Consider the following 20,960-nt stretch of genomic DNA (forward strand, 5'->3'; position numbering starts at 1 on the left):
ATGTGGTTGAAGAGTACCTTAGTGTGAAGGATGCAGAGTTTGAAGCAGTTCTAGTAGGGGTAAGGTATGTGTATGTGAGTAGAAATGCGGTGTGTGTTTGGAGCTGGGGTAAAGCTGTTGATGGAAGACTACCTCGACCCAAAACATTGACTGTTATCTCCATGTGTAGATGCTGCCTGACCTGTTGAGCTCCTCCAGCACTTTGTGTGTTGAGCATTGAGATGAAGGTTCTTAGTTTAGAAAATCAGGTTAGGTTCAGTTTGGAAACAGCAAGGTGAAGAAAACACATACGGACTTTGTAGACAGGCACCCAAATAGTTGGGCACATTGTAAGTCAGGAGATCAGAGGTGCATGTGATGAAGTAACACAATAATAACAGGGGATTATCACAAATAAACAGTGCAAATCTCATCAATAGTAACCGTGTGAAAGACAGATGCATGGAGTTTATACAAAATGGTTTTCCAGATTAATATATTGAACAATAATGTGGGAACAGGCTATTTAGAATCTAGTATTTTACGACAATTTGTGGATTAATGTAAAAAACAGAAAATGTTGAAAACACACCTGCAGGTTGGGCGGCATCTGCAGTGAGAGAAAAACAGTTATTGTTTGAGGACACTGACTTGAAAGATATAAACATTATACTTACATTCAAAGGTGGAGAAAGTAATCATGGTACAAAAATAGAACTGTAAGCTTTTTATCTGAATACATTAACATTTTTGACAAGGTGGGTAAATTAATAACACAAACAGAAATAAATGCATATGATCAAATAACCACTGTAGAACTGTGGGTGCAGTGACCATAAATGGAAATCAAACCTCTCCGGGTAATAATTGCTCAACGATAGATTATCAAGCTCTCTCCTCAGATGCTGACAAGTTGCTGAGGGCTTCCAGCATTTAGGGAAATGTAATCAGAATGTATGTACAGATCTAAAACCAATGTTTTCAATGGAAACAAAAATGGATGAGGCATGAGTTGGCTATGGTAGTCGATTGGGAAATTACATTAAAATTAGCAAGCATTTAACATATTAATACCTTATTTAAAAACTCATAAAAACCCTTCAAGCAAAAATCCCAAATAGAAACACACAAGCATAAACATGTCCTTGTTGATGTCCTAGCCAAGGTACACATGATTGAAAGGCTAAGTATTAACTCCTAAAATGCTTGTCACTGCTTGTTTACTGCTACACATTTTAAAGTACTTTACCAATCTACCCCAAGCCTTAAAGAATTGTTGCATGGAAAAAGTCATCTGATTCTTTATTTTATTTATTGAGATACAGTGTGGAATAGGCCCTTCGAGATGTGCTTCCCAGCTCCCCACTACTTTAACCCTAGCCTAATCATGGGACAATTTACAATGACCAATTAACCAACTAACTGCTACATCATTGGACTGTGGGAGGAAACCGGAGCACCTGGAGGAAACCCACGAGCACATGTGAAGGAATGCACAAACATGCTTAGAGGACACCAGAATTGAACTCTGAAAACCAATGCCCTGAGCTGTAATAGCACTGCACTAACCATCACGCTGTCGTGATTGTGGTTAACGAAATGAAAATAGCATTAGACTTAAGCTTCTAATGTTGCCGGAACAGAGCAGTCTGGCAGAAGACTGGGAAATTTACAGAAATTAGCAAAGGAGGCATCAAGTAGAATACTGTAGAACAGGTGATCTAGCCGGAAACCTAAAGAAGAGCTCTAAAAGTTTCTACAGATGTGTAAAAGTGTAAGATCAGCTGAAGTAGATTCTTTACAGACAGAGAAATTTTGTAAAGAGATAAGCAAGCCACACTGCAATTAAACAAGTTTTTGTCCATCTGTCCTCTGAGAAGATGACAGAGAGAAACTCTCTGAAATCAACAAGAATAACCGATCCAAGAATAAATGGAGGACTGCAGGATATTAGCAATTGTAAAATAACTAGTGTCAGGGAAATTAATGGGATTGAAAGCCTGTGAACTTCCAGGAGATGATGACCTGCATGCCAAGACTTTGAAGGAGGTACAGCCATGGCCTCACAGAACTAGAGACCCATGTTCAATTCTGACCTCAGGCACAGTGTGGAGTTTGTATATTCTCTCTGTAATTATGTGGATTTCCCATGGGTGCTCTGAGATTTTTCCCATGTTCCAGAGATGCACAGGGTGGCTACTGTAAATTACCCCTCACATAGTTGGTTGGTGGGATAATTGGGGGTATGTGGGAGGGAGTAGCCTACAGGGAAGATTGATGAGGTTATCTGAGGACAAACTTCCTCCCTCTGTTCTCACAAAACTGCATATGAAAAGTTATGACAAAGAACAAGATGTCTGTGGTGTGCTGGGTCTGTTCACAATAGGCACTTGTAAATGATGGGGCAACTCGCGAGTAACTTTTCGACTGCTGATAAACTCAAACTTTCTCTTGGTCAAAAACATTTCTGATGGGTTTACGGTTGAAGATCAACCTTTGTGAAGAGCTCCTGATCTTGTAGGACGAAAATGGTGCAGTGACATGGGAAGCTAAGGGCATTCAAACGAACAATGTGCTGGAGAAACTCTGTGGGTGAAGCAGCATCAGTGGGGTGGGGGAAGAGGAGGAATTGTCGTGATTTCGGGTTGAGACCCAGCATCAGGACAAAGGGTGCAGTGCTGGATTAGAATGGTTATTTTTCTTTTAGTTTAACTTTGTTATACTTGTTTGTAATTTTATATAATCACCCATATACATGTAATTGTTCAGTGAATTTTCAGTGGTTACAGTTGCCTCTCTATTTTTCTAAAAACTTTTTGGTTTCAGTGGCAGGTGTCACATGACTTGAATCTGGCTATTTAATTGGTTAATTGTTAACAATGAAATAACAACTGCTGATATCAGCAGTCTGGTATAAGAAGACCACACCCCACCTTTGTCTCTGCTCTCTTTCCTTTGTCTTTTGCCAAGCTGCTTCCTTTCTATTCTTTGTTCTTGTAACACTCAGTAAAATGACTGTGAGGAACAAGTTTTATGTCTGAATCCTGACTTCCAAAGAACATTTGGATTGCAAAAGCATCAGGATCCAACAAGAGGGAAGACAGCCAGTGTGAAGAAGTGAGGGGCAGTGGTGAGACAGGAGCCAGTGGGTGATGGCTGGACAGGAGAGAGGATCCTCCAGTAGATTTTGTGTTGCTGGGTAGGAATGTAGGATTATAAAATATGAAGGGTTTCGGAAAGGTTGCCTGGAGCTGGAAGCAGAACTGTGTGATCACCAGGGTGAGGTCTGTCTAAAATCACCTCCAGTTTTTGGTATTTGAAGTTAATGAATAACATGAAAATAATCTGCAAACAAGGCTGACAACTGAGGGGCTGGGGGTGTAAATGAGTATGTACACCAGACAGTTCAATTAAGGGGTGAGATTGTGCAGCATAGAATGAAACTATGTGATATCTCACATTATATTTTCAGTAATTTGGCCTAGACATTATTTATACTATTTATTTACATTATTTGTGGCGTTTGGTCTCTTAATACATTTTTAATAGTTCTGCAACTTGCTGCCAGATTTGAGCAATTTCTGTCTCTGCCTTGCCTCTCTCTTGAAAGGGTTCAGGTCATACATACCCAGATGAACCTCGATCAGAACAGCAGAGGAAGAAGCCCTTCAGGATAGGTGTAAGTTATTGGAGCAGTCTCGAATGGGCTAAGTGGCCCAATTCTGTTTCTGTGTCTTACGATCTTACACTGCCTGCAACGCAGGTCACAGAACATTAACAGGTATAGCACACAACCAGAGCGGCAAACAGTATGTCAGTCTTTATTTCAAAAGGGTTTGAGTACAAAATAAAGATAACTTATGAAATTATATGGGGCCCTGGTGAAGTTGCACCGTGAATAATTGTTGGCTGGTCAGGTCTCCCTACCTACTTGCAATGGGAGAATTGATTCCTGGGATGGGGATAACTGTCCTTTGAGGAGAGATCAAGGTGACCTGCCCTTATTGCCTAGATGTTGGAAGGATGACTCCAATGAAGCACAGAAAGTTCTTATGTGGTTTGATGCAAAGGTGAGGTTTTCCAGGCTGGGGTGTCTAGAACCAGGGGTTGTGGAGTCAAAGGACAACAATGAGAGACAACAATGGTCTTTCACCCAAAGGGCAGCAAATCCATGGAATTCTCCACCCAAAAGTATGGTTGCCCAGTTACCAAGCAGATTCAAGACTGTTATTAATGGCTTCCGGGATATTCAGGGAATCAGCGGCTAACGTACAAAGGTGACGTTGAGGTGAACAATCATGGTGGAGGGGGCAGACAGTGGGAGTGGTCTCAATGTGCTGTTGTAATGAATCGCTCTGAATTGGCAGCATGCGAGGCAGGTTTTTCACTGTGTCTTGGTATATGTGACAATAATAAACCACTTTAGCAATCATCCTATCCCTCACCCCCAACACCTACCGCTTTCCTATCCAGTGAATTCACACTTCTCGTGTCTACCAGCACCAGTAAAGCCACCATCCCGGGTAGCACTGCCCAATGCCTATCCCACCCTAATAGCATTAACAAAAGCAGGAGGATGCCATTCAGCCCATTGTGCCTGCTATACTGTTCAATCTTTTACCTCAGTGCCTCTTCCCTGCACTATCTACATATGCTTTCATTCCCTTCTGCTCTCCTGAGCCAAGCCCAAACCTCTGGGGCTCCTGTCAACTAGGTTGATGGACCCTCCCCATTCCCCTGCAGCTGTCTCCCTCCTTTCGCACACCCATGTGGCACCTTTCCCACCTCGTCCACCACCCCTGGGGCCGGTGCCCACTGTGAATGACCAACCTTTTATTCTGAGGTTTCAGGCACTGTCCAGGTTAAAAATATACCGCAGCAACCCTGCTGAGCCCCTGCATCAATCTTCCCCAAAGCCCAATCCTCACAGGTCCCAGCATCTCACTGAAACCCAAGCCCCCGTACCGACTGCTCTCCTATACTCAAGCTTGAAATGTACGTCACCCATCCCCGAGGACTTTGGATGTCCAGTGGGAAAAGGGCTCACTGAAATGGAAGCTGTCCAAGTGATGCCACCCCCTCCTTCCCCCGCCCACTCTGTTAAACCCTACTCCCAAACTTCCACGACAGGGGCCCAGGATTTGTGAACAGCTCTCACATTAAAGCCACCAGCACTGAAGGAAAACAACATCAGTGCAGACGCAACATGCACCAACTGTTCCACCAAAGCGTCAGCCAATCAGTCACCTGTGAAAGTTGCCTATCTACAGCAACACATCCAGCTGTTGACATCTCACTGCCCACCACTCAACACACAGCAGTGCAAGGCACTTGAAGTACAGTCTGTACCAATGTAAAACCGTGACTACAGCACAATTATAGTGGTTGGACATCTCCTCAAGCGTGACTGGGGATAATGTCTACATTCGTAGGTCGAGGACATAAGATCACCAATTTCCACAGACTTCTCTGTCCATCTGCAGCTTCCAGGCTTCCAATGCGAGGAAATGCCAGCAGAAGGAAACCAGTGCTTGTCCTTGCCACAGGGAACGATAGAGGAAAAGTAGTCTTGTGTGACCAAGCACTGGCTGTGTCTTCAGGTTCTTCCAGCCTGCACCTCCAAACAGCTCCGCTTCCTCAGCGTACTGACAGTCGGTGAAATGACTCCAACATTGACACCTTCCCAATGCCTTGTCCCTTGAGTGTTACCATAGCAAGGAGCCACCTCGAGCCTGTTGTCAGTACATGAGGTCAGCAGACAGAATGTTGTGTTGATAGAGAGGCACGAGCAGGAAGTGCACTAAAGAATGAGCTCACCAAGAGCAGGCACCGCTGGTCAATTCCTGCACCAGACGATGAAGTTAAGTTGTCCATTGGTGTACTGAAGCAATGGGGGGAGATGCAACAACTAGGTTCCATTGACCAACTGCTTCTGGAGGAAGTGGTGGATCTGCTCAAAGCTTGGCCGGTCCTTGATGTCTCTGCTCCAGCAGCTGATCATTAAATCAAACATCTGCTTGGGACAGTCAACAGGCTGAGACAGGTAGACCTGCACAGAGAGGAAGAGCACAGAATGGTCAGAAGGCCACTGTCAGCATGAATCCCACCTCCCTCTGTTAATGAGCTTGACTGTGAGCATCTGTTCTGACCCACAATCGGCCCCAGTAGGAGGCAGGGTGGGGTGGATGGTACACCCTGGGATTTTATGCAGCACAATCTTGTTACTGTAAATGTGATCTTTTGGATGAGATATTCACACACAGTCCAGCTGCTCTCTTGGGTAATGTAAAAGACCCAGAGGCACTTTCAAAAATATAGTGAAGGCATCACTGAAAAATGAGGGCTTCCCTGGTACTATAGCCAATAGTTTGCCTTATCAAACAGTCTTGAGAGATTATCTGCTTTTTATTATTACAATGTGTAGGTTCTTTCACTACTATGTATACTGCACAGCATTTCCCTTACAATAGATGGACTGTGATTCAAAAGGTTCCTTCACTGACAGTAAAAGCTGTTAGGATCTCTGCAAGACACTAAAATAAACAGAAGTTCTTTTTCATTTAAGATATAGATGAGCACAATGAGTGAGGCCAATACTATAGACAACGCCCTATTTTACCTGTCGGCCTTGATTCCGGAAGAATTCTCCAGTATTCATGATGACTTGCTCGTCGGAGTGCTGGGAATATGGCTGCTCCCTACAGAAGGTGAACATCTCCCACAGAGTCACTCCAAATGCCCACACGTCACTGGCTGTGGTAAACTTACCCTGCAAAGACCAGTGTGTAAGAACCTTTCGCAATTCCACATGCTTACCCTCTCCACCCATAGTCACGTTTTTTTCTCCCATTGTTCCAACCTCCACAAACCTCAGCTCAGCCTATGCTCTGATTCCCATCCCTTGACCCAAGTTCACCCCATATCACGTACCTTGGCTCCCAGAAAAGCAAGATCTCAGACTTCTCCCCTTTCTATTTCTTTGATCTTTTCCTTCAGCACTACAAGGCCTCAGCATCCCTCCGGGTCTGCATTATTCCCCCGTTCCCTCACAACATTGATCAGGATCAGTAACAGGCCCATTGGCTCACATGGCTGTGCCAACCATAATGACAATCTAAACTAATCCCATCTACTGGTATGTGGTCTGTATCCCTCCCTCCCTCTATTCCATGCCTGTTCAGCTGTCTGTCTGAATGCTTCGTAAGCATTGTACTTACTTCCACTACCTCCCCTGGCAGTACGTTCCAGGTTCCATTCTGTGTAAAAAACTTGACTCATAAATCTCCTTTAAACTTTCTCCCTCTCAGTTCAAATCTATAATCTCTAGTATGCAACAACCTAATCTATCTATGCCTCTTATAATAGAATAAACTTCCACCAGGCCTCCTTTAGCCCCTGATGCTCCACAGAAAACTGTCCAAGTTTGTCCAACCTTATCGTTCTACTCTCTAATCCAGAGGACTTCCTGGTGAACCTTTTCTGAACCCTTTTCAAAGCTTCCACATACTTCTTGTAATGCGGTGACCAGAACTGCACGCAGTACTCCAAATATCGCCTAACTGGAGTCTTACACATCTGCAACTCAAGTTGCAAATGTCATACTCAGTACTCTGACCAATGAAGGCAAGTACGCCACATGCTTTTTGAAAAAATCATTCAATCTACTTGTGTTGCTACTTTCAGGGAGCTATGGACTGGCATCCCAAAATCCCTCTGTACATCAAATCTCCATAGGGTCCTGGTATTTACTGTGAGCATTCCTCTTGCATTTGACCTCCCAAATTAAACTCCATCCATTTCTCTGCCGAAATTTACATCTGATCTGAATCTTGCTCTATCCTTTGACAACCTTCCTCATTATCCACAACTTCGATTTTGGCCTCATCTGCAAATTTACTAATTAGACCATCTATATTTTCATCCAGATTCTTATACATATCACAGAGGTCCCAGTACTTATCCTTGTAGAACAGCACTAGTCACAGACCTCCAGAGAAATGCCCCTCCACCATTACTCTGTGTTCTACGGCCAAGCTTTATTCCGACTATTTCCTGTCAATCAACCAATTCTCTACCTAATCAGCACATTACCTACAATCACACATGCTTTAACTTTGCACATTAACTATTATGTGGGACCTTTTGACAGCTTTCTGAAAATCCAAGTGCCCCCCAACATGGTTGTCCCCATCCAGGAGACCAGTTACATTCTCAAAAGGTTCCAATCAACTTCTCAAACATGACCTCCCGTTCATAAATCCATGTCGACTTTGACAGATCCGGTCACTGTTTCAGAAACGTTCAGCTATCACACCTTCCGTAATTGCCTCTGGCATCTTCTAACCATCCATGTGAGACCAACTGGTCTCTAATTCTCTCTTTTCTCTCTCTCTCCTTTTTGAAACACTTAGGTTACACCAGCTGCTGTCTGAAATGTAAAATCTGAACCAGAACCTAAAGAATGCTGGAAAATGACCACCAATACACTCAAGGTTTTGAGGGCTACTTCTTTCAATACTCTGGGATACAGACTATCAAGGCCTGGGGATTTATTGATCAGCAGCCCCATCATGTTTGCCAACATCATTTCACCAGTTATACTCATTTCCTTCTTTCCTCCCTCTCACCAGATTCCCTATCATCTCTGGGAGTTTATGGGTGTCCTCCTTTGTAAACCCCAGTATTTGTTCACCTGCTTTCTGACTTCTTTGCTTTTCATTATAAACTCTCCTGGTTTTGACAGTAAGTAGTCTTCACTAATTGTTGTTTTCTTCACATATCTACTGAAGCTTTTACACAGTTCCCTGCATGTCTGCTCTGAAACTCTATTTTCTCCCTTTTGACTAATCCCTGGGTCCTCCTCTACATTCCAGGCCTGAGGTTTGCTATTTTCGCAGTCTTCTCCTTGGATATAACGTTATCCCTAAATTCCCTGTAGCCGTGGTTGAGGCACACTCCCCATTTTATTTTTGACCCGACAGGAATGAACAATTGCTCTAGTTCACCCACAAACTCTCTAAGGTGACCTGCTCTCTGGATGGTTCCTCAGTGTATTAACCCCACAAGCAATCCTGTATTCATACTGGAAATTCCTCTCCCACATTATTGTTACACATTTGCTAGTCCGACCTACGTGAAGATTAAAATCACCATGATTACATTTGAATCTTTAATACATGGGTCCCAAATCTCCTGCTTAACCCCAACATCAAATGAAAATCAAAAGTTAAATAAATATTTTAAAAAACAGCCAATACTCTGAAATAAAAATAGAAAGTGCTGAAAACACTCAGGTCAGGCAGCATCTGTGTACAGAGAGAAAAAATTAAAGCTTCAGCTCGATGATTCTTTGGTTGCTTAACCTACCAAAGTCACCCTACTGTTTGGTGTTGGTACAGTGCCTATAAAAACTATTCACCCCTTTGGAAGTTTTCATGTTTTATTGTATTACAACACTGAATCACAGTGGATTTAATTTGGCTTCTTTGATACTGATCAATAGAAAAAGACTCGTGTCAAAGTGAAAACAAATTTCTACAAATTTGTCTAAATTTTTTTACAAATATAAAACACAAATTGATTGCACAATTACTCACCCCCTTCAAGTCAGTATTTAGTAGATCCACCTTTGGCAGCAATTACAGCCTTGAGTTTGTATGGCTAGGTCTCTATCAGCTTTGCACATTGGGACACTGCAATTTTTCCCCACTCTTTTTTACGAAACTGCTCAAGCTCTGTCAGGTTGCATGGGGATCATAAATGAACAGCCCTTTTCAAGTCCAGCCACAAATTTTTAATTGGATTGAGGTCTGGACTCTGACTTAACCACTCCAGGACATTAGCTTTGTTGTTTTTAAGCCATTCCTGTATAGCTTTGGTTTTATGGTTGGGGTCATTGTCTTGCTGGAAAACAGATCTCCTCCCAAGTCACAGCTCTCTTGCAGACAGCATCAGGTTTTCCTCCAGGATTTCCCTGTATTTTGTTGCATTCATTTTACCCTCTACCTTCACAAGCCTTCCAGGGCCTACCGAAGTGAAGCATTCACACAGCATGATGCAGCCACCAACATGCTTCACGGTAGGGATGGTGTGTTTTTGATGATGTGCAGTGTTTGGCTTACACCAAATATAGCATTTAGTTTGATGGCCAAAAGCTCAATTGTTTCATCTGACCATAGAACCCCTGGCTGATGTCAGCTTCTTCCAGCTGACTTCAGAGTCTCCCACATGCTTCTGGCAAACTCTAGCCAAGATTTCATGTGAGTTTTTTCAAGAGTGGCATAAAGCTGTGACTGGTGAAGCACCCGGGCAACAGTTGTTGTATGTGCAGTCTCTCCCATCTCAGTCACTGAAGCTTGTAACTCCTCCAGAGTTGTCATAGGTCTCTTGGTGGCCTCCCTCACTAGTCCCCTTCTTGCATGGTCACTCAGTTTTTGAGGACGGCCTGCTCTAGGCAGATTTACAGCTGAGCCATATTCTTTCCATTTCTTGATGATTGACTTAACTGTATTCCAAGGGATATTCAGTGACTTGAAAACTTTCTTGTAGCCATCTCCTTACTTGTGCTTTTTCAATAACCTTTTCATGGAGTTGCTTCGAGTGTTCTTTTGACTTCATGGTGTAGTTTTTGCCAGGATACTGACTCACCAGCAGTTAGACCTTCCAGATACAGGTGTATTTTTACTACAATCAATTGAAATACCTTGACTGCACACAAGTGATCTCCATTTAACTAATTTTGTAACTTCTAAAACCAATTGGTTGCACCAGTGATAAGTTGGTGTGTCATATTAAAGGGGGTTAATACTTTTGAAATCAATTATTTTGTGTTTTATATTTGTAATTAAATTAAATCACTTTGTAGAGATCTGTTTTCACTTAGACAGGAAAGAGACTTTTTCAGTTGATTAGAACCAAAAAAGCCAAATTAAATCCACTGTGATTCAATGTCGTAAAACAATAAAACATGAAAACTTCCAATGGGAATGAGCACTTTTATAGGCACTGTATACAGGTCTGTTAATGTTTTGTACCCTTGACATTACTTCACTCTACCCAATCATCATGCTCTATCTTTCCAACCATGCATTCATCCGGTCTGTTACTAATCTCACTCACATGTGGCACTGGAAGTAATCCTGAGATTTCTGTCTTTGCGGTCCTGCCAAGCTCCTAAATCCATGTAAACTACCTTGCAGCGTCTCAGCCTGTTCTCTACATATGTAGTTATACTGACGTGTACAATGGCCACTATCATTAGACACACTCTACAGTGAGCTCTGTAACTACTCTGTGCCATCCTTAACCCTAACACCAGGGAGGTAACAGACACCCAGGCGTGACATGTGCTGATAGATGCAGAAACGCCTATCCATTCTGTAATTCCCCTCCCCAGTAGCAGAGCCATGGAGGTGTCACCCTGAACCATTGCCTGAAAAAACCATCCTCCTCCCAACAATATCCAAAGCAGAACGTTCACCTTGATGGCACAAGTTGGACGCAAACTAATCTATTGTATATTTGGGATAAAAACAAAGTGAACCATGGGCAACACTCACCAGCAGAATGCTCTCCCAGGCCATCCACCGGATAGGCAGCACGGCCCGACCCTGGATACGGTAATAGTCACCACTGTACAGGTTGCGGCTCATGCCGAAGTCAGCGATCTTGATGGTGTAGTGGTTCCCCACCAGGCAGTTGCGTGTGGCCAGGTCCCGGTGCACAAAGTTAAGTGAGGAGAGGTACTTCATGCCTGAGGCAACCTGCGTCATCATGTGCAGGAGGCACCGGTAGCTGAGGAACACAGGAGCAAATGGTGAACAAGTGAGCCAGCAATGAGCACAGAGCGAGTCTGTGGTCACATCATCCACAGGTGATGAACACTTTCCCCTACATGGAATATTAAGACATACACATTTACTTCTTAGGTGGTACATTATGAGATCTTACGAGATGGATTTTTCATTAGATAAGTAGTTCTCATGGGTAAAGGGCAAGAAAATGGACGAGGAAAATTGAGACTACTTGGTTACAGCTAACTTGCTCATTATTCATCAGCTCTGGCTTCTGCCTCTTAGTCAATCTCCAGCCAGGTTAATAGTTAATCCCGTGGGCACCACGATAGTGTAGCAGTTAGCATGATGCTATCACTGCACAGGGAGTTCTGGAGTTCAGAGTTCAATTCCGGCACTGTTCCGTAATGAGTCTCTGTACGTCTTTCCCATGGAATATGTGGGTTTTCCGCGGGTGCTCCGGTTTCCTCCCACAGTCCAAAGACGCACCAGGTAGATGAATTGGTCAGTGTAAATTGTCCTGTATAGGTTAGGGTTAATCAGGGTTGTTAGGGGTTACGGGGGCGACATAGCTCGAAGGATTGGAAGGGCTCTCCACGGAATCACTAAATAAATAAATAAATAAATACATACATACATACATACATACATAGATAGTTCCAGAAACCCTAAGTTAGTGATCGCTATTAGAAATTTTATGAAATGCCGCTTGGATTTCATATAAACAACATTCAGAGATGCAGAAAGATTCAGCAGACCCGAGCTGCTGCTCACAGATAAACCCTACTGTGAAGGTGTCCGGTTCCGCTGCTTGTTTCCACAGTAGCGGAGACTCACATCACCACAATATGTAACCTCGTCGGCCAGCACTCACTCACTCTACCTCCAAAATGAGAGGGTCAACCCTGGATCACTGGGCAATGCAGGAAGTCAGCACCAGTTGTACTAAGGATTGAGTTGCCACGCTCGTACATTCAGCGTGCGTCTGGCACAGCACTGGGCACAGTCAATGGATTGGATCGAAACTCTGCCATCTGTCTCCGGTCTTATCACGGAACCAGTCTGTGCCTTACATTTAATGACCTACAGATGCCCATCTTTCACTCCTTCCAATATCAGTACTCTGTATAAGGTCAGGATTTCAGAGTGTGCCTCATCAACAAGTGGGACACACTCTTGCCTCACAAGGGTTCAAGACCCTCCCTGGACCTTTGAGCATAAATCTCTACTGAAGCCCTGAGAAACCACTGCACTTCATTGGTTTTTGGAGATGTTCTGAAGAGGTCCTGTGCAGCCCCTCAGAAACCCCAAAAGACTCTGTACCCAATATCAAAGAGGAAAATTGAGTCTTGGACAATATTCAACCCTCAACCTACGTGTAGAGATACTTCAGAAGTAATTCATTGGTTGAAAGGAACTTTGAGATATCCCAAGGATTACAAAGCTCCTCTGCATCTCTCCAGGACCCAATCCACTCCCACCTCCATTACCTTTTGCTTCCCCCAGGTTGGCGAGTCCTACCTCACACTGGGGAGGTTGTTGGCCAAGGTGAAGTGGTTCTCAAGCACCCGCTGGGAGAGGAACTGGTTGAGATCCCCATTCTCCATGTACTCTGTGACCATGCAGAGAGGGTCATCACGGATACAGATTCCAAGAAGCCGGATAATGTTAGGGTCCTTCAGCCGTGACATGATCTTCACCTCTTTGAGAAAGTTGTTCCTGGAAGGGATGCAGAGCGCTTTACAATGTTAAATGCTGCACAGACCTGCCCAAAGCCAGCACCGTCCACTCTACACTGCCCTGATCACCCTGACAACTCCTGCAGAAAGGCCAAATCAGTATCAGAATTATTGTGCTATCTTTATCTAGCAGTACATATAAATTACTATAAGTTACAATAATAACTAAATTAATAGTGCAAAAGACAAATAACCAGGTAGTGTTCATGGGCCATTCAGAAATCAAATGACAGAGGGGAAGAAGCTGTTCCTGGGTGTGAGCCTTCAGGCTCCTGTACCTTCTACATGGTGGTAGTGATGAGAAGAGGGCATGTCTTTACGGTGAGGGGCCTAAACAATGGATGCTGCCATCTTGAGGCACCGCCTCCTGAAGATGTCCTCAGCGGTGGGAGGGTTTTGCCCCTGATGGGGCTGACGGAGTCTTCACCCTCTGCAGCTTCTTTTGCTCCTGCGCTTTGGAGCCTCCGCACCACACAGTGATGCAACAATGTGACATTTGCCATGTTGCTCACAAAGCTGGTTGACAAGAGGGCAGAAATGATCCAAGTGGCCAAGGAAGTTCACACAGCCTCCAGCTGGGACTAATCTGTGGGCTCTGAGATGCTATTGCTACCTCAGGCCCAGAATGCTCTGCTCTCAGGGTCAATCTCTAGGATGCCCAGCCCAGCAGTGCAGGGTACCTCGCATGTATAGTGACGTCCGATCTCAGCATCTTCACAGCTACCAGGCCTGAAATGTGTCCACTGTTGAAAAGATCAGGCTGCTGGGATTCATTTGTATTCACAGCTTCACACAAGTGGACCTAGAGAGAAAATCCAGAGGGTGTCATGCCCAGTCTGAGATAAACACCCTACCCTCCATTGTTCTCACTGATGCCCCACACCTAAGCTCTCTCCGATGGCCTGCACCCTCACCAATGGCCCGCACCGTCACCGTCACCCTCACCGACGGCCCGCACCATCACCCTCACCGACGGCCCGCACCGTCACCGTCACCCTCACCGACGGCCCACACTGTCATTCTGACCGATGGCCCACATGGGCACCATGGTAACGCAGCAGCTGGCGTGATGTTATTACAACTCGGGGTGTCAGAGTTCAGAATTCAAATCTGACTCCCTTTATAAGAGGTTGTGAGTGCACGTGTTTCCTCTGGGCACTCTGGTTTCTTCCCACGGAGCAAAGACATCCTTGCCATAGAGGGAGTACAAAGAAGGTTCACCAGATTGATTCCTGGGATGGCAGGACTTTCATATGATGGAAGACTGGATCGACTAGGCTTATATTCGTTGGAATTTAGAAGATTGACGGGGGATCTTATTGAAATGTATAAAATCCTAAAGGGATTGGACAGGCTAGATGCAGGAAGATTGTTCCCGATGTTGGGGAAGTCCAGAACGAGGGGTTTGAGGATAAAGGGGAAGCCTTTTAGGACCGAGATGAGGAAAAACTTCTTCACACAGAGAGTGGTGAATCTGTGGAATTCTCTGCCACAGGAAACAGTTGAGGCCAGTTCATTTGGCTATATTTAAGAGGGGGTTAGATAAGGCCCTTGTGGCTAAAGGGACTGGGGGTATGGGGGGGAAGGCTGGTACAGGGTTCTGAGTTGGATGATCAGCAATGATCATACTGAAAGGCGGTGCAGGCTCGAAGGGCCGAATGGCCTACTCCTGCACCTATTTTCTACGATTCTATGTTTAAAGATTAGTAGGTTAATTGGTCATTGTAAATTGTCTTGTGAATCGGCCCATGTTAAACAGGTGCGTTGCTGGACGGGGTGCATCTCACTGGGCCAGGAAGGGCCTGTTCCACATTGTATCACTGAACTAAATGAAAACATTGTCTCTCACTGACAGCCCAGCTCCTCATTCCCCAATGACAGCCAAAACACTCACTCCTACCAACAGCCCACACCTTTAGTCTCAGCCACATCCCACACCCTCACTCCTACTGAACCTTGCCCTGCCCCTGCTGTCTGCACAGACACCCTCACCTCTTTCAGTAACCACATCACCCTCTCACTCACATCCACGTTTCTCTGGGAAGCACTCCCAGCAGTCTCTCATATCGCTTACCGAGCCCAAACACGCCCAAACTCACCCAAACTCCCTACCCTCCACTTCCTGCCCCTCCTGCCCCATAGAGGAGGTGGGCATTTGTCTGCCTACCCAGGAAAACAAGTGTTGAGCAAGCACCAACCACACCTTCCTGTAGGAATGTACAAACTCACCTCGCCAAACTGTCCCTCGCCTAGCTTCTCCCTGAAATGCAGCTGCTGTCGAGAGATTTCCCCCACGCTGAGCTCCTTCTTGAGGAGAGAGTCCATGGTCAACGCTGGGACTGCGTAGGTGTTGTTGCCCGTCATGCCCTGCAGGTTGACTATGTCGGCCTCTGCGTAGTGAGAGACCATATTTTGGAAGCCCTGGTGTCGAGCGCCCTTGGTCAGGTCAGGCTCTGCATAGTCCCCACTGCAGACTGCACAAAGAGCAGAAGGAAGAGCCGGGCTGTCATTGAGAGGAGATCCGATCGTTCTTGCCTATTCACTCCCGCCCCTCCAGTTAACCACATCCAGCTTTACCCACCCCACCTCCATTGCAACCCTCTGCTTTCAATGTGAGAGTTAGTGTGACACAACTATGGGCTATGGTGACAGGTCAGAGGACAAGGGCAATAGCAAGAGATAGGCCAGGACATGTTGGAGGGATGAGTTGTGATGGACAACTGGATCCAGACTCTGTGTTAATTGCTGTTACTCATTTACGCTGCTGTAGGAGACACTGTAACTAGTCACTCATAGAACATCACACCAGGAATCCCAGAAAGTGAAAACAAACTTTACAACTGAATTACTTTATTTGAGAGTCAGAGATCCAATTACATGAAGATGTAGCAACTCATTCAGAACCTCCATTTCTCCTTCAACAATAATACAATTTTACTGCAGAAGACTTTGGCTTTTGGATCTCAGGTGTGCTTGTTAAGCAAATGTTCTAGTCAGTGTTACACAAAACTTGTTTCTCCTTGCAGAGATTGATAGGTATCTGAGTAGCCAGGGCATCGAAGGTTATGGTGAGAAGGTACGGGAGTGGGACTAAATGGGAGAATGGATCAGCTCATGATAAAATGGCGCAGCAGACTCGATGGGCTGAATGGTAAAATGGCGCAGCAGACTCGATGGGCTGAATGGCCGACTTCTGCTCCTTTGTCTTATTGTCTTATGGTCTTATGGTCAATATTGTCAGGAAACTTATCCACTCTCTGACTGTGTTGTCAGGAAACCTACTCACTCCCTCAACGTGATGGCAGGAAAGCTACCTGCTCCCTCAGCGTGTTCCACCTTGTTGAGAGAGACCAGAGTCCGTGCAGGGAATGCACATGCGTTATTCCCAACTCAATGACACCAGGTCTCAATATAAAGTCCTTTGCATCGTCTCCCACTTCTGGCTTTGTTGTGCTGTAGAAGTGTCTGTACACGTGTTGTTTCTCAGCAAGTCCAAGTGCAACAAACTCCAACCCCACCCCCCCACCGATTTCTCGCAGTATTGAAACCAACACTCGGAAGTCACCTCCTCTAACATCATCTTTCCCAGAATTTCAAACTCTCCGGACAACTCAGTTTGCTGGAGGAACCCAGAGGGCTGAGCAGCATCTGTTGCAGGAAGGGAATTGTCAACATTTCCGGTTGTCTATTCCTTTCATCCCACAAATGGTGCTTGAGTTTGCTGAGTTCCTCCAGCAGACTGTCGCTACAGATCAGATTCCACCATCTCCAGTCCCTGTGTCTCCTCAGAACAACTCTTCTCTCCTGAATTCTAACCATCTCCTAACCCTCCTGTGGAAGTTCTGTGGGATCAGGGAATGCCTGATTTCTACTCTAGGCTTTGGTGGGCTCTGAGGTGACTGATGGGGCCATTGCAGGAACCACAGATTCTACTAGCGTCATAGCAGGAGGTGGGGGCTGGGGGCTGGGCGCTGGGCGCACTTCTGCACCACATGCATGGTGCCTGCATGCTCCCAACGCAGAGCCTCAAGGTTCACAGCACCATCCACTTTGAGCAAGCATGGGTCAGAGGTTCCCGGAAGTCAGTATGTTGCAGCTGTACGAGTTACTGGTGAGGCTGAACTTGGAGTTGATGTAGGAGGGAGGGCATTAGACTTCTGGATCATTGGGCTCTCTTCCGTGGAAGGTGGGACCTGTACAGAAGGGATGGTTCGCACCTGAACTAGAGAGACACTAGTATCCTAATGGGAAGGTTTGTTAATGCTGCATGGTGGGGTTTAAGCTAGGGTTGCAGGGGGATGGGAACCAGAGTGCCAGAACAATTAGTGAAGAGGTTGTGGAGGCAGATGTTGGTAAGACCTCAGTCAAAGTCAGGAATCAAAAGGTTGGGCATGGTGTGACTAGTGTCCGGAGCTGCATATATTTCAATGCAAGAAGTACCGTAGGCAAAGCAGATAATTGTGCTGAAGATGAGGTAGCTGGTTTACAAACAAGAGGCAACGTGTAGTGAGGAGAGGCTGTTGATAGGGAAAAATTGCAGTCAACAGGATGAGTTGCGATGTAAAAGGCGGATAAAATCAAAAAGGTTGAATACAGGACTGAAGGTGTATCTGATTACGCACAGTATATGGAATAAGGTTGATGAACTTGCAGCACAGGTACAAATTGGCAGGTATGATATTGTAGGCATCACTGAATCATGGCTGAAAGTTTATAGCTGGGAGCTTAATATCCAATGATACACAATGCTTCGAAAGGACAGGCAAGAAGGCAGAGGGGGCAGCGTTGCTCTGTTGGTAAAAATGAAATCAAATCATTAGAAAGAGGTGACACAGGGTCAGAAAGTGTTAAGTCATACTGGATGGAGCTAAGGAACTGCAAGGGTAAAAAGACCCTGACAGGAGTTGTATACAGTTGGAAGGATGTGGCCTACAATTTACATGGGGGACTTCAATAAGCAGGTAGATTGGCAAAATCAGGTTAGTGATGGATTCCAAGAGGGGGATTTTCTAGAGTGCCTATGAGATGGCTTTTTGGAGCAGCTCGTGGTTGAGCCAACTAGAGGATCAGCTATTCTGGATTGGGTGTTGTGCAATAAACCAGAATTGATTAGAGAGCTTAAGGTAAAAGAACCCTTAGGGGTAAATGATCATAATATGATCAAATTCACCCTGAAATTTGAGAAGGAGAAACTAAAGTCAGATGTATCAGTACTATAGTGGAGTAAATGGAATTACAGAGGTATGAGAGAGGAGTTGGCCAGAATTTATTTGAAAAGAATACTGACAGGGATGACAGCAGAGCAGCAACGACTGGAATTTCAGGAAGTAATTCAGAAGGCGCAGGATATGTACACCCCAAAAAGGAAGAAGTATTCTAAAGGAAAGATGACAGAACCGTGGCTAACAAGAGAAGTCAAAGCCAACATAAAAGCCAAGGAGAGGGCATATAATAGAGTGAAAATTAGTTGCAAGTTAGAGGACTGGGAAGCTTTTAAAAACCAACGTAAGACAACTAAAAGAAGTCATTAAGGTAAAGATGGAATATGAAAGTAAGCTAGCCAATAATATTAAAGAGGATAACAAAAGTTTTCACATACATAAAGTGTAAAAGAGAGGCAAGAGTGGATATCGGACTGCTGGAAAATGATGCTGGAGAGGTAGTAATAGGGGACAGCAAAATGGCAGACGAACTGAATAAGTATTTTGTATCAGCCTTCATTGTTGAAGACATTAGCAGTATGATGGAAGTTCCAGGTGTCAAGGGGCATGAAGTAGTAAAGTTACCATAACCAGAGAGAAGGTTCTTGGGAAACTGAAAGGTCTGAAGGTAGATAAGTCACCTGGACCAGATGGTGTACACTACAGAGTTCTGAAAGAGGTGGCTGAGGAGATTGTGGAGGCATTAGTAATGATCTTTCAAGAATCACTAGATTCTGGAATAGTTCCAGAAGACTGGAAACTGGCAAATGTCACACCACTCTCCAAGAAAGAAGAGAGGCAGAAGAAAAGAAACTATAGGCCAGTTAATCTGACCTCAGTGGTTAGGAAGATGTTGGAGTCGATTATTAAGGATGAGGTCTCAGGGTCTTTGGAAGCACATGATAAAATAGGCCGTAGTCAGCATGGTTTTCTCAAGGGAAAATCTTGCCTAACAAATCTGTTGGAATTCTTTGAAGAAATAATAAGCAGGATAGACAAAGGAGAATCAGTTGATGTTGTGTACTTGGACTTTCAGAAGACCTTTGACAAGGTGCCTGCCACACTTGAGGTTGCTTAACAAGCTACAAGCCCATGGTATTACAGGAAAGATTCTAGCATGGATAAAGCAGTAGCTGATTGGCAGGAGGCAAAGAGTGGGAATAAAGGGAGTCTTTTCTGGCTGGCTGCTGGTGACTAGTGGTGTTCCACAGGGGTCTATGTTTCTTTTTACGTTATATGTCAATGATTTGGATGATGGAATCGATGGCTTTGTTGAAAAGTTTGCAGATGATATGAAGATACGTGGAAGGGCAGGTAGTTTTGAGAAAGTAGAGAGGCTACAGAAGGACTTAGACATATTAGGAGAATGGGCAAAGAAATGACAGATAGAATACAGTGTCAGAAAGTGTATGATCATGCACTTTTGGTAGAAGAAATGAAAGGGTTGACTATTTTCTAAATGGAGATTTGGTATGCAACCAAAGGCTCTAGCAAATTTCAACAGATGCACATGGAGAACATCCTGAGTGCTTTCAGAGAGCTACGTTGACTGGAGTCAGGGCTTTATGCTTTGGCTCTTGGTAGGGTCACCCGTGCCAAACAGGTAGAGGGCAGACTAAGAGTGGTTCACTGGTTCTCCAGGTCTGGGGGTTCAGCTCAGGGCTAACAATCCTGACTGGTCAAAAAAATTTGTTACGGAAACAGCAATAAAGAACCCTTCTACATCTGGATACGACAGCATTCCTGAGTCTCCACCCGGGACTTGCATGACTGACGGTAGCAAAAACAGAGAAGAAACTACTGACATGATGAAGGAAGCCCTGAACACTGCCAAAGATGGAGGACCCTCACTGCCGACCTAAACACTAGCAGCGTGACAAGCAAAACGTCTCTATCTATATATTATTGTTTCTTACAGTATAGTCATTTGCTATTGCCTGCAGCGTACTGCTGCCACACACAACAAACTTCATGACTAATGCAGGTGGCAATAAACATGATTCTAATTCTGATTTGAAGATTAGCTTCACAGTTGCAAGGAGTTGAAACACAACATTGTATTAAGAAAGTTTGATAACCGTTGAGGCAATAACACAGCCTCGTGTGACATCTGTTATCACTGAGACTGACTGTTATGTAGACCCACCGGTGAGGATCATGCTTTGCATACCCCTGAGGTATAAAGTCTAGATCACATTCTGTGAGTAGCCGATTAATGGAAGGATATTCCACTCTCCCCCAACTGATGG

The 20,960-nt window shown here is 44.7% G+C and overlaps 1 protein-coding gene across 6 annotated transcripts in view; it reads right to left on the bottom strand.

The window, feature by feature from the left end:
* Nucleotides 1-444: 444 nt before the first annotated feature.
* Nucleotides 445-20,960, bottom strand: part of LOC140186406 (discoidin domain-containing receptor 2-like) — a 118,355-nt gene continuing 97,839 nt past the window's right edge. For 5 of the 6 annotated variants that reach the window (XM_072240647.1, XM_072240644.1, XM_072240645.1 and 2 more), the window contains 6 exons: nucleotides 15,740-15,984; nucleotides 14,191-14,312; nucleotides 13,293-13,490; nucleotides 11,538-11,772; nucleotides 6,599-6,748; nucleotides 445-6,028 (listed from right to left, as the gene is read on the bottom strand). In XM_072240647.1, coding sequence (XP_072096748.1) covers nucleotides 5,888-6,028; nucleotides 6,599-6,748; nucleotides 11,538-11,772; nucleotides 13,293-13,490; nucleotides 14,191-14,312; nucleotides 15,740-15,984 — 1,091 coding nt within the window. In that variant the 3' untranslated portion in view covers nucleotides 445-5,887. Of the gene's footprint in view, nucleotides 6,029-6,598; nucleotides 6,749-11,537; nucleotides 11,773-13,261; nucleotides 13,491-14,190; nucleotides 14,313-15,739; nucleotides 15,985-20,960 lie in introns of those variants that run through there. The other variant, XM_072240650.1, reaches the window with a different exon arrangement.

Source organism: Mobula birostris, chromosome 22 (assembly GCF_030028105.1).
Source record: "Mobula birostris isolate sMobBir1 chromosome 22, sMobBir1.hap1, whole genome shotgun sequence".
Lineage (NCBI taxonomy): Eukaryota > Metazoa > Chordata > Chondrichthyes > Myliobatiformes > Myliobatidae > Mobula > Mobula birostris.